This window comes from Colletotrichum scovillei (genome assembly GCF_011075155.1).
Source record: "Colletotrichum scovillei strain TJNH1 chromosome Unknown Contig00002, whole genome shotgun sequence".
NCBI classification, from domain to species: Eukaryota; Fungi; Ascomycota; class Sordariomycetes; order Glomerellales; family Glomerellaceae; genus Colletotrichum; species Colletotrichum scovillei.
In genome coordinates this window covers 3,679,316-3,692,555 of record NW_023336260.1, presented here as the reverse complement: position 1 = coordinate 3,692,555, position 13,240 = coordinate 3,679,316, and the positions used below count along the sequence as shown (strand labels likewise).

Genomic DNA, 13,240 nt, shown 5'->3' with positions numbered 1-13,240 from the left:
CTGCTGGGTTCTCGTATGTGATTACAAATCCATCATTTTTGGTATTTGAACTTCCCGAGCACCTGGAATCAATACATCTTCCGATCTGATGGGTTGGAGAGGAGGTCTCGTTGGCCGCGAGCAACTCGACCTCAAAGCTGGCGATGAAACTCTGTAATATGCTGTGATTGACCAGTTTGCCGCGCAGACTGCGTTGGCAGCCGGGCCGCTTATAGCGAGTGCCTCAAGCGGCAATTTCTCAGCGATCAGTGGCTTAGACTAGGCCAGGGCTTCCCCTTCGGAAGTATGAGCTTGGCGGCTGCAGTTATATCTTCCTGCAGCCCTGATACGAGTTTATCTAAAGCATGAGTTGATGAGGCCGTTCCTGCACAAGGTGGTATGGTGCCATTGGCAGCTCAGCTCTACTGCGACTGTGTCAGTGAGGGACTGAGAGCCAGGGAGTGAGAGGCAGAGTTTCAAATCTCACTTGCATCTCGCAGGCCCTGCCATCTCAACCTCCCCAAGTGCACGGCCGCTGGCAGAGTTATTCGACCGCCTTAATGGGCTGCCTAGGCCTTCTAGGTCATCTTCTTGTCGCCCTGCAGCACCCCTGGTTAGCGGGCGCAACAGCGCCAAGGATCATGACCCTGCCCGTTGGACACCATCTCGTTGCCTACGAGCCTTGATGGGGGTACCCATTACAGCTTGCGGCTTTCGATGCTGCTATTCCCTTTGGGGAAGTGTCTTTCGAGATGGAGTGCTCGATTCGAGTAAAGAGAAAACCAAAGTCCCTATTCCCATGCCCAAGAGCGTCAGCGATGCTGCCCGCTCGTAGCGGGACGGGCAAGGGTGAGGAACATGGTTTGGTTCTTGCTTTCTCACAACCGTCGATCATTCATCACGTTCTTGGAGGATCACTTGTCCTGTGCGTCTCCCCTGCTCCTGAAGGTTGGCGAAGGGCTTGAAGAATGGGCCAGGGCTTGAATAATCTGCTTGCAGCTGGTCCTCCTCTTCTGGGTGTTGTCAGTGTATATCTTGGCTACCACCCCTCCGAACCGGCTCGATATGTGGTCCTTTAGAATTTTTGCCTTTCGAGTTCATCCCCTTTCATCAAGTAGTCACGGTCAACTTGGCACTCTTGATCTCAGTCGTTACTTAATACCCGAAGCATCTATCCATCGAGTTGATTAGTGGTGGACATAGGCGAGGGGCGTATCACATCATCCGTATCAACAATGCCATCAAGTTCACCGGAAAGACACTTGGTCGCACCGGACAACAGCAACATCGCTTCCAGACAGGCATCCCAAGACTCCGACCGCGAAGTGAAATACCAAACAGGATTGATGCCCGCGGAATATGCCGGCCTCGAGGTGGCCTCGCCCTCACCGGGTATGAAGTACTACCAGCCTGCGTCGGGCGCCGCCCCTGAACCAGTACCGGCACCCGCGCCGGGCGGATACGCGCCGTACCAAGATCAAGATCAGCACAACGGCTCCGGGTACGAAAGCCATCAGTACCCCGCACACTCAACGGCCGGGACGGGGTACGGCGGAAGCCAGGCGGGGATGCCGCCGAAGAAGAATAAGAGGATATGGGGTATCCCAGTGGCGACGTTTTGGGTAGCCATCGTCGCGCTGGTATTCTTTCTGGGGACGATTGGGGCGTCTGCTGCGGCGGGAACGATCGCACAGGCGCATGCAGCGTATGTGCAGACGTGCCAAGCGTAAGTGAACATGAGCAGCCAAATTTGGAAGCAACAGAGTCTGACGCCAGAGCAGCAAACTCGCGCAATCATCATCACCATCAGCGTGCGCTTCGAGCGGATCATCAGCAGCATCCGCATCCGCATCAGCCTCAGGAGCCTCAGCGCTCTCAGCATCCGCCTCGGCAACAGCATCATCAGCATCCTCCACTTCAACCTCACTCGCCTATATCCCGCTCCCAGGCCAAGCCTCCTCAATCCTAGGCGAAGCGACGACAAACTGCCCCGACCTCAGCTCAGAGAACAAGACGTACACGGTGCCGAACTCGAATCTGCGCTTCGTGCGCGAGTGCGGCAACAATTACCCGATGAACGACCTGGGCCACATCCCGCTGACGAGGATGGAGGATTGCATGAACCTGTGCGCGGCGCTCGCTGTCACGACGCAGAGCGCTGATGGGCCTTGTGTGGGTGTGGCGTGGGTTACGGCGGGGAAGCAGGGGACGGATGAGAATTATTGCTGGTTGAAGAGTGCCAAGGGGGCGCCGGATCCGAAGGCGAATATTGAAGCTGCGTGGCTTGTGAGGACGTGAGAGAGGTGTGAGGCGATGATGAGTTAGAGTTGTGAGTGAGATGAGTGAAAAATGATGAGATAAGATGAGATGAGATGGGACACTTCTGAGCGGCGGTGTCGTTCGCATACTCTAATACCACGATTATCATGTTTACGTTTGCTGATTAATCTTCTTATGATAATATCAATGAAATTCAATATTGGACACTTGGAACAGGATAGGCTGAGTTGGGCAGATGCTTCCAAGCCTATAGATTTCACGACGTCACCCGATAATACCTTGACCGAGCTTGGGAAGATGGCGGCTGCATTTCAGCGTGTATAGGCTGGGCGAAGTTGGAGTTCCTTTGAATTTGATGTGACGACCTGACATTGCGCTCATAGCAAAAACACAGCTTCAGTCTTCCGCAATCCATTCTGAGCCCAGAGAGGACCGCTTGTGAAGACATCTTGGATGTACCGGTATTCTTCCTTGCCACTTGGGACGAGTGGCCGAGCCCTACTCCATAATACATAGTCTCCCGCAGTGGGTTTGGCGTTGTTTTCATCTGGTCGCACGGTGAATGAAGGGAGAGAGAGCACGGTTAATTAAGGTTGCTGTCAGGGGATCATCAGGGGGGAAGGGTGACCTCACCAGACGCGTCCATCCTTGTCGATGTTTAAGGTAGTTGGCGACGCGACTCTACTTTCCATTATTACCTACCTTAAATTCAACGAGCATTTCATCATCAACACCATCGATACAAATCTGGCCTAAAAATCCTGCCACTTCGCAAATTCTTTGAGTCATACACCTGATCTTCGAACTGTCAAACACCCAGCCAACCCCTGTCGGCATCTTCACGACGCATGCGCGCTCACCTGCTGTGGCAACTTATCGTGGGGCCACGCCACTGAAGCTCCCATCACTTTGCCACATCCCCTTGATTTCAACAACTTTCATCACCAAAGCTGGCCACCAAGCTCGATATATGATTTGTCTATCTCTCATACGACTTGAGCAGTATCGATAATCGCCTCTCTACGTACTTATTGCTACTCAATCGTCGAGCTGCCCAAACTACAAGTGCCCGCCCTCCCCGAAGCGCCACTCAAGCAACATCGCGCTACCACACCTTTGTGCATATTCAGAGACTCGCAAGGTCTCTGCGCTTGGTTCACGATGGCTTCCAAGAAACCCGGCAAGAGGGCTCGCGAGGCCAACCGCAATGGTCAAAACTCGAGCGGCGGCCAGGGTAAAGGTAGCGGCCAGGGTGTCACTAAAAGCAAGGGCAAGAGCCGACGAAATGGAAAGGGACAAAGCGGTGAAAGCTTGCTCCAGTGTTTTGAGCGCCATTCACGCTTCGTAGAATCCTTGTCCAAACCAGACGCCGTTCCCCAAACGTCTGATCGTGAATTCAGGACATATGAGAACGATCGGAATAGGTTGGCCAAACTGGCAAAGTCTCCGGAGGGACTTGAATATTGGCTAGCCGAGGAGAGACGGAAAGAAGAGGAAGCGAAGAAAAAGAATTCACAGAAAATGAAGAAGGAGGCCGAGCAACAGGCTAAGAATTCGCGAACACAAGATGAGAGAGAATACGCGCAGCTTGTTCATCAGTGGCACTCGACGGAGTCCGAACGTGGCGTGTCCGCGTTCCAAAAGTGTCTCAACCTCGACCAACAAGCAGTCGATTCAGCATCTCTACCTACACACTCGCTTGAGACCCCCGTGTGTTTCTCGCTCTGGTCGGCCAACATGTGCCAGAACTGGGGCCATGTCGACATCCCCAACGGCATTCTCTGTCTCGAAAGCGACCATCTTGCCACGTTCCAAGCTGGCGGGCAGATGTGTAGAGGCACCATCATTTGGAATAAGCGGCCTCTGAAGATCATGACGTTGCCTTTTCCATATCCGGACGTGGCATATCCCCCAAAGTCGCAGAAACTGTTTTCTCTTGCTTGCGCGAACGGCGCGGCTCTGGGCGGAATCCGCTATGAGCACTGTACATCATACATCTGTATTTACGACAGGGAACGATTGAGGTTGACCCTGCACAGGGAACTCATCAACCCGTCTGGCTTCACCAGCAGATGGAAGAATCCTCATCATTTCACCACGGAATGGGTCGATATCTGGGGTGTAAGGATAGAGGCAGGCCAGGTCCAGAGCGCCCTGTCAGCCACCCCTAGCCTTTCCAGGGGTCAACCCTTTGAACCATTGGAAAACGAAAATAACCTTCCGTCCGGCAGCACCGGCCTTCGAGACGTGAAAATGGAGCACTTCGAAGAAGATCAAGTTCATGTTGGCGAAGAGGACCAGGTTCTTGTTAAAGATGAAGACCAGACTCTCGTTGCCGAAGAAAACAATGTTTCATTCCATGACGTAGATCATGTCCCTGTTGGCAGAGGGGACCAGGTTCTCGTTAACGGGGAAGACCACATTTCATCCCATGAAGAAAATCATGTTCTTATTGATGAAGAAAGGGAGCAAGGGGAGGAAGAGCAGGAGGAAGGGTATGAAGAGGACAGCCATGAAGAAGCTTATCAAGAGGGCTATGAAGAAGATTATGAAGAGGAAGATTACGAAGAAGAAGACTACGAAGAAGATGATTGCGAAGAAGACGAGGATGACCCACATGCGGAAGAGACTGATTCAGAATACGGGAATGAGCCGTACGATCTCAACGATATGGAATCTTGCCTCAAGCTATCGCCAATACGCTCTTGGCGAGGAATAATTCTACCTACAGATGATGACAGGTCTCGAGAAGACACGCCTCCGCCTCTGCGCTTTACTCAACCTAGCCCTGAAGAGCAAGAGGCAATTCTGAATGGACGTCCGGTAGAGCTTTGGTATGTGGGCGGGGCTCTTGACGAGGCGAAGGAGTATCGACACTCCGACCTTAGTTTTCGGGCAGACTGGCTGCAGAAGGAGCTCGACAGGAGGTGGTCTATTTACAACGCCGAGGTCCAAACATTTGAAACGGATATTGCGCTTCGCTACAAGCTACATGAGGAAATGAAGGCCAGAGTCGTCCAAGAAGACCAGGCGATAACAGCGGCCCGGGAGGGATTGAGTTCCGCTTCGTTTCCGTCGTTCGATCTCCCTACTATATACACCGGGGACAAGTACCAGGGCAGCCGATGGAGACTTTATTCGCCCGAATTCTTGAGGACCTACTCCGACCCATTCATGGAGTGCGATTCTAATAACTACTTCATCATAAGTAGAGAGGACGACCGACCAGACCGTGCGAGCTCTTGTCACGCCTCCATCCACCTCACTTGCCGCGAAGTCCGAATAGACCTGTGCCCCGAAAGGTGGCCCAGAACAGCAAAGGGCTTCAACAAGCCATTCTTCGCTACTGTGTCAGAAGTTGTCTTTGATGACTACGCCAACGAGGACTGCCACCTCATACTCAACCCTCGTTCGAGGGTAGCGGTGGCACTCGTGACCTCGGAGTTGATCAAGGTATCAGTACAAAGCAGTATCATCAACCCCCCAGAGCATAGGGACAAGTGGGAGCCTCGCGAGAACTTTGACGGACAAGTTCCAACCGTTTTCGAGTTCTACGGGGTACTGGATAGGGGGAGTGATAGAGTGTATGACGCGGATGATTGTGAAACAGTCACGCGTTTTTGGAGGTCGAGGGCTAGACGAGATAGACAAGCGTTCGATGGGAAGGACAGAAAAGTTGATGTCGAGACTGAAGTGGACAGTACAGAGCCAAGTTATCCACCTCGAGTCGTGCTCTGGCCGCGTGCGGACTCGCCATTGTGGAGATTGGGAGGCAGTAGATTAGACTTTCATTAGCTGTTCGCCATGACAGTGGCATACTACAAGTGTCGTAACAATCAAATTGAGTAGTGTTTTCTCAGTAGCATCATTACCTTGCGATGTCTAGTTGCTGGAGGTAATCTGGCTCCGCAGCCAAATGGACAAGAAAATTGGGGGCAAACCGACCGATTCCGTTACCATCAACGATGTCACCAGAATCTTTCTAGGTTTCTTCAAAACGAATAAATACCTTTCAGTTGCAGTCGGTTGCAAATGTGACAATCCCTCGCAGGACTTCGAGAATCTGTGATCCGCTGTCACTGTCGACGGCTGATCAGGAGGACCACCGCTCGAGTTCATCTTGTGAAAAGTTCATCACTAGGCGATCAGGACATGAAGAGATATGTGCTTGATTGACCTGCAAATCCTGCAGTTATACAAGTATTTACAGCTCGAACAGAACCCTTGACTCCGAGACATCCAGTCCGAATCCAAAGGACCAGTCCAAAAGCGTGATATACAGAGAAGAATAAGATACACAGACATTGGAGTCCTAGCGACCAAGTCAAACCCGCCTCCCTGAATTTTCTTCACCGTGAACAACAACCAAAGAATCCATTTAGCAGCCAGACGTCTTGACATCAGTCTGCACGCAGATCTTCGGATCATCAGCCGCATTACCAGGCTCGCCACCGCCAGTGACGCCCTTTGAGTTCTTGCACACCGTGGCACCGCCAATGACGCAAGCGCCGTTGATAGTAACCTTGTCACCGAGATTGCCGTTGTAGTGAGCCACCGTCTTGCCGCCGTCGACGTAGATGTTGTTGAAGATCGCAGTGCGAGCAGTCTGCTCTTTGCAGTTACCGCACGAGCGCCAGAACTGGCCGACGTTCTTGGCGTAAAAGTCAGAGACCTCAACCGTGCCGCCGCCGTTGTGCTGGAAGAGCTTATCGGGGGCGTCGCGGGCACCGCCACCCTTGACCGTGGAGGTACCGCTGGTTTGGCGGAAGGTAGCGCCGTCTTCGCAGACCTTATCCCACCACCTATTTCTCATGTGTTAGTCTGTGGCACTGGGTCAAGATTTCGTTGGAGGTAAGGTGATGACTTACACGTTGACGAGGTTGCAGCTGCCCTGGCACTGAATACCCTCTCCAGCACCAGCTCCGATGATGACGTTGCTGAGCGTGGCGCCGTCGGCCAAGATGAAGGCGGCGTCCTTCTGTCCGCCCTCGCTGCCCGTGCAGGTACTAGGGACACGGTCATAGAGCTTCATGCCGCCGTCAAAGTTGCCGGAAATAGTCTTCGCCGCGGAGAGGTTCTCTGTGCCGGCGGGTGTCGGGAAGGTCTTCACGACGCTGCCACTGCTGCCGCTGCTGCCGCTTCCGCCGGAACCGCCGCCACCACCGGGGAGAGTGCCGTTGTTGGCTGAGCTGCCGCCTCCGGTGCTACCACCACCACCGGAGCTGCCAGTTCCCGAGCCACCAGATCCTGAACCTGAACCTGAGCCCGAGCCCGAGCCTGAACCAGAGCCTGAGCCTGAGCCGGATCCAGATCCGGAGCCGCTGCCGCCCTTCTTCTTGTCCTTATTTTTGTCCTTGCTCTTGTCCTTGCTCTTGTCCTTGCTCTTGTCCTTGTTCTTGTCCTTGCTCTTATCCTTGCTCTTGTCCTTTGCCTTCTCGGCGCTCGATCCAACGTCGGGAGTGTCCTCGCAAGTTCCATTGTCCCCCGGGTTGGCATATCTGATCTCGACTCTAGCGGGACCTTCGACGGGCGCACCGCGGGGTTGCTGAGGCGCCATGACGGCGCGGGCGAGATGTCCAATGCCTCCGACGTGTCGGCGGGCCGGCCGCTCGTAGCCATCTGGGTTGATGGGGTTCGCGGCAGCCAGTGCGGCAAGGGAGAAGAGGACCAGCCGGGACGCCATATTGCTGATGGTGTCGGTGAAGGGGGTGGTCTTTAGGGGGGTTATGGTTAATGTTGTTGATAGTACCAGACTCTGTGTGTTGAGAAAAGAAAGAAACACAAGTAACTACAAACGAAATGAAACAGTGAGAGTATGTAGGAGAAAAGGTGTGTGTTTGAAGGAGGGGAGTGAAGAGAATGTTTGTTTGGCGATGAGAAGCCTGATGTGGAGAGAAGATCTGCTCATAAACGGAGGACGAAGAGGGCAGTCTTATATCTTGTCTTGAGGCTCACAAGTATCGCGTAGTCAATGGCTATCGAACGTGGTTGTTCGTCGCATCTGAACATGCCCCCGTGCTTTGTAAATTGCAAAGTGATTTAGTATGGAGAAACCTCACCGGTAGCCCACCTACAGATACAAGCCAAGATGTTTGGATATATTCGACGACCGCCTAGCCCTCTCCACAATCTTGTGTATATTGATGAGATCAGCAAGAGAGAACAGCCTCTTGTGCGAGAGGTGGGCCAGTACTCTCCCTCTTCTTTCACGGAACGGACGGACATTTGATGTGTTCAATTCGTCAGGGTCACAGCTTCATGGCCCCAAAAGGACATGGACCGGCGGCATCTCTCAACGGCAAGCACAAGAGAACGAAGTGACAGTCACAAGGCAGTTCGAACTGGTCAGTGTTAGCAAAAGTGTCAAAGTGGAACTCATTCAGGAACAGCTATGCAATATGGGTCGTCTGGTATAGATTCGACCCGTCCGGGATGGCAGCTCCAGCGGGAGATGATCCGAGAGTTCGTCCCGCCTGCGTGGTTGGCCATCACCTAGTATAACCTACAGTTTGGCTGTGTAAAAAGAAAGATTAACATAAGGCCAAGGTGGGAGAGCGGAGGCGGGTTGATTGCACATCATATGTCAAACTTGCTAATGGTCTGGGCATTTTTGAGTTTGTAGCCCTTTGGGTGGCCGGATGGTCTTGGCCTCTTTGAGATGCTTTTGCTGCTTTTGCTGCTCGTCTCCAAGGTTCATGTCAGGTAAGAGTTGACGTTCCTGACAGGCTGACAGGTCTTTCTAGAAGAGGGGAGGGGGGCCCCTCACAGGTGGTGGGGTTGCTTAATCCAATCTACTTGACTCCTATCCGGTCAAGGGGTCAAGGTCGGGCGAGCCGATTAGTCTACGGATCCCGGAGATCTCGGGGCGGGCACGGGGACGGTTGCTATCCGTGCGGATGAGGGCGTCTTGTCGGGTTTCCTCCAGATTAAGGCAAAGCTCCATACTACGCTACCCGTACATGATGTTGTTAACTGATCTCTCTCTTGTTCGGAGTCTCGGTTGTGCGGAGCATGCCTGGGGTTGCGGGAGGCCCTCTTCTAGTATCCGCCTGGCTGGGCTCAATGCGACCTTATTTTGAGGCTTAAAGAGTCGCCGAGACAGGCTTATTTCTATTTTCAACGACGAAGGAAGGTTTGATATTGGCGATGTAAGATGTTCGACATCGTTTGTCGCTCACTCCAGAGCACGGAGTCTTCCCGAAGGTTGTTTGTTTGCCTCATTATTAGAGTTCAATCACGTAGTGTAAGGTAGCAAAACTCTGATTTCCCGCCCCGAAAGACTACTCTTTGGGACCTGATCTGCAACTCAGGGGGGCAGTGAGTTGGAGCGGGCAGCAAGCGCAAAAAATCCGCTGACTGATGCATCTTTGTGATAGAGTTCAGGCCGCCAAGAAACGCTTTGCGCGCCAAGACACCACAGACTCATGCGAAGACAGCCCACGGGGCAATGATTTTGTTCCTGTTGACTCGCGAAAAGAACCGCTCAATATGTGCGAGACTCCCACCTCACAAGTCTGAGAAAAATAACGAGACAAACGGCGAAATGAAGTGCAACTGATTCAAAGGAGTTGAGGGCCCATCGTGACGTCTGCGGAATTGAGTTTTGCGCTTTCGTGTTCGAACTCATGCACCAGCAGTAATACCCCATAACGGCTTCATGTCCGTAATTTGACAATTGACGCACACTCGCATACACATGGTGAACTCACACAAACTTCCCGCGAAAGTTCGAGACTAGAACGACTCTTCCCAATGGGCAATGACCTCCGGTCTCCCGTTGGTCTCCCGTAGTGTTTCTGAGCCAGAGAACCGCGGCTGGTGGTAAGTACGTTTGAGGTAGAGCTATAGCTATTTTTAAACTTTCATAATAGCAGCTCTGCAACCGCAACCGCAACTGCAACCGCAACCGCAACTGCAACCTCGCACCTGGGACGCAAAGACACATGGCTGTGCTGGATAGTGGAGCAACTTCGAAGGACCCATAGAACATCAGACTTGACTGTGTCCCATCAATACGACTGACATCAGACCAAGACACGGCGACACGTGGGCGCCCGCCTTCATTACTTCATGAAGAAGCAGTCTGCTTGCGCCGCGGGCGCCGAGTACGCCGCACCGTATGTACAATCCTGGATCAGCGTGGTCATTAGTATCATGTCCGATATGATACCATTGACATGTTATGAACGTGCGCCCCGAAAGCCAATGCCGTGTCTGTGAAGCTTGGCCAAGCCAAGAGAAACTGATCAGAGTTTAATGATTGGGAAGTGAGGTCCGACATTGGTTGATGCTTTGAATAAAACTTTGTTGTGTAGTATTGATTATGAGTACTAAGTAGACGAGCAAAACACGCAGGTATTTGAGCCGACGGCGCTTGCCATCGTACCATCGTTGATAGGGCTATCGGGGACCACGCTTGGCTTCAATCTCAGATCTGGGTATCATTCGTAACTCCTCGGACCAAGAAAAATTCCCACTCGGCAGAACGAGTCGGCGACCGACTAGACCATGTCCTCGCCAGAAGGACGCCGGTCGCCTCTCGAGTGATGAGATGCTACCGCCTTACGGGGCACACCAACACCTCGCGTATCCCTACTGCCGCTGGTATACCTTGTCCTGCTAACCATTCTGTCAAGACCAGTCTTCTTTTCCTCGCGTCTCTTACCCCATCCGGCCTTCCGTGTGACCACCGCGCCATTCTCTCCGATAGCCTCCAGGTTGAAGTCCAAAGGCATCTTGCGGTGGAGGGGAATATGATTGATACGCCAATCCCAGACGGCGGCGTAGGCCATCCTGTACGATGAAAAGGCAAAGACAGTCCCGATGATTGCGCCCGCCAGAACATCGTACCAGTTATGGGACTGGTCGACCGTTAGGGAGCCGCCGACCAGGGTGGCGAGGAGAATCGGAGCGTATACGAGGACGAGCTTCCACATGGGCGTGTGGTGGTTCGAAAAGACCTTGAACTTGGCGTTGAGGTAGAGATACAGAAACACCATGCCCGAGAACATCGCGGTGGTATGTCCCGAGGGGAAAGATTCCATCGCGTTGGAGAGCGTGCCGTCCATCTCCCTGGTGCAGATATCCGACGTCCACATGATGCCTCCGTAGCCCGTGCCATCGAGACCTGTTGCGTTCCCGCCCGGTTGGGAGGCCTTGCTGATGTCGGGTTGGCAGACTTCGAGGAAGTTGGGACGCAATCCGCCGATGAGCCACTTGATCATGACCTGGAAGACGGTGGAGCCGATGACGGAGTACAACAGGCCCATGATGCCGTTGTTGATGTCCCAGAAGGAGCGCACCCTGATCTGGCAGAGGAGGATGGAGAGGATAGGCACGCCGATGCCGAGGGCAGTGGCGGCGTGGCTGGGGATGTACTGCGGGATGTGCGGGTATGCGAATTGGGGGTAGACGACCTCGCCGTTGTCAAATGTGACGGGGAACGTTCGGTGTGCTGGCGGGTGCGCTCTGAAGACCTGGAGAGGTGGTGTTAGCTGAATATCAGAGGTTGAATGTAAGGTAAGGTGCGTACCACTAGGGCGATGACTCCCATGATGATCATGGTGAGGATGTCCAGCCATGTCACCTTGAGCCAGAGCATGAAGGGCGGCCGGTGGGCCATGCTGTAGTCTTTTCCATGCCAGCGATCATTGACCTTTGTGTCTTGGCTACTTTTGCGATGTGTCGGAAGGGTTGTGGTGTTTTGCCGACGACGTGCGAAGGGGTTGAAGCGAGCCATCTCAAGAAGCAATGTTGCTCTTGAGGTCTGGGGATGGATCCTGTTAGGTGATACTCGGGATCAGGAGGGGAAGAGAACGGTGGTGTATCCACCGAATTGAGTCTTGAAGATATTCCGATGGAGTTCTCTCAACCAAAATATCATGCGAAAGAAAAGACGAGGTTGTTTTCCAAGCAGTGAAGGGGGAAACCTCCAGGTAATATGCCAAGCGAGCTCTCTCACCATCACCGCCATGTTCATCATATCCTTGGCAGCTGCATCACCACAAACAGGCACTACGTAGTGCAAGTCGTACTTGACAGAGGCAGACAACACACACAGAGAGAGCACAGAAACAACACATCGCTAAAGAGAGCCAAGAGACTCGAAAGTCCAGGCGCGACGACGCGCTGCCAAGCCACTTCCCGTGCCTCTTGACGTCACCCAAAGTGCGACGGTGTAACTCTCGACGGACCAACCAGCAGCACGATACTGGCCTAGGGCGCAGTTTTGGGGGCAGCTGGGGGCTGAACTAAAGTTGACGACAGGGGTCATCTGCAGCCCTCGGAGATTCGAAGCCACTCGAGGCCTGCCAAAAAGGCTTGGCTGATGCTGTTTCGTCCCAGCCACAGCAAGAAAAAACCAGGCGCATGCCCTGGCTTTTGCTGGAATGAGGGATTGTATCGCCTGCCTAGACGGAGATGAGATGTTTGGGGTAATGTTCTTCTTTTTGCGCCGGCAGATAACGAAGTTACAATTGAACGGAGTATGATCGAGCACGTAGAGTGTTCATCACGTGCAATATTCTTCCAATCTACCGCGCTTAAATGGTGTCTTTATACTTTCTCCAGAGTCTTTGAGCTAGAGCGGACGGCTCTATTTTGATGTACTGCGAAAGCAGTCAACTGGGAATTGATGTTCGTTAGATCTGTGTAACGGTCCAATCGACTTCGAGCATTCTCTTACCAAGAGACCTTATGGATTCACCTTTGACAATTTCAGAGATTATCTCTCAGTGAGTCAAATTTGTCTTTTGTCATCTAATGAGTGCGTAAGGCAGAGTCTGATTAAATCGTGAGAATAAAATGCATCTCGCCTCAGATCATACCGCCCCCTATCCTCCAGGTATCATGTCACGGCCTGGTATGACGCTTATTCCGTGACCTATGCAACAGCTCAATACAAACACCTCTACGTCTTTCTTGAAAGGCTATCTGAGCTGAGGTGGTCACTGTGGGAATTGAGAATAACGCAGATCGAATC

At 52.8% G+C, this 13,240-nt stretch overlaps 3 protein-coding genes across 3 annotated transcripts; 1 reads left to right on the top strand and 2 right to left on the bottom strand.

The window, feature by feature from the left end:
- Positions 1-1,214: 1,214 nt before the first annotated feature.
- On the top strand, positions 1,215-2,277 carry HER10_EVM0000051 (uncharacterized protein; the record flags this gene model as incomplete). Its single annotated transcript, XM_035469848.1, has 2 exons — positions 1,215-1,447; positions 1,980-2,277. 2 exons carry the CDS (start codon positions 1,215-1,217, stop codon positions 2,275-2,277), a joined length of 531 nt encoding a protein of 176 aa, XP_035336770.1.
- Positions 2,278-6,637: 4,360 nt separating this feature from the next.
- Positions 6,638-7,942, bottom strand: HER10_EVM0010479 (pectate lyase; the record flags this gene model as incomplete). Its single annotated transcript, XM_035479937.1, has 2 exons — positions 6,638-7,061; positions 7,128-7,942. The coding sequence occupies 2 exons, from the start codon at positions 7,940-7,942 to the stop codon at positions 6,638-6,640; spliced, it is 1,239 nt and encodes a 412-aa protein (XP_035337630.1).
- Positions 7,943-10,760: 2,818 nt separating this feature from the next.
- Positions 10,761-12,129, bottom strand: HER10_EVM0005518 (PAP2 superfamily protein; the record flags this gene model as incomplete). The annotated part of the gene is made up of 2 exons (XM_035475132.1): positions 11,792-12,129; positions 10,761-11,735 (listed from the first exon to the last, which is right to left on the bottom strand). Exons 1-2 carry the CDS (start codon positions 11,996-11,998, stop codon positions 10,761-10,763), a joined length of 1,182 nt encoding a protein of 393 aa, XP_035337213.1. The 5' UTR covers positions 11,999-12,129.
- Between the last annotated feature and the right edge of the window lie 1,111 nt (positions 12,130-13,240).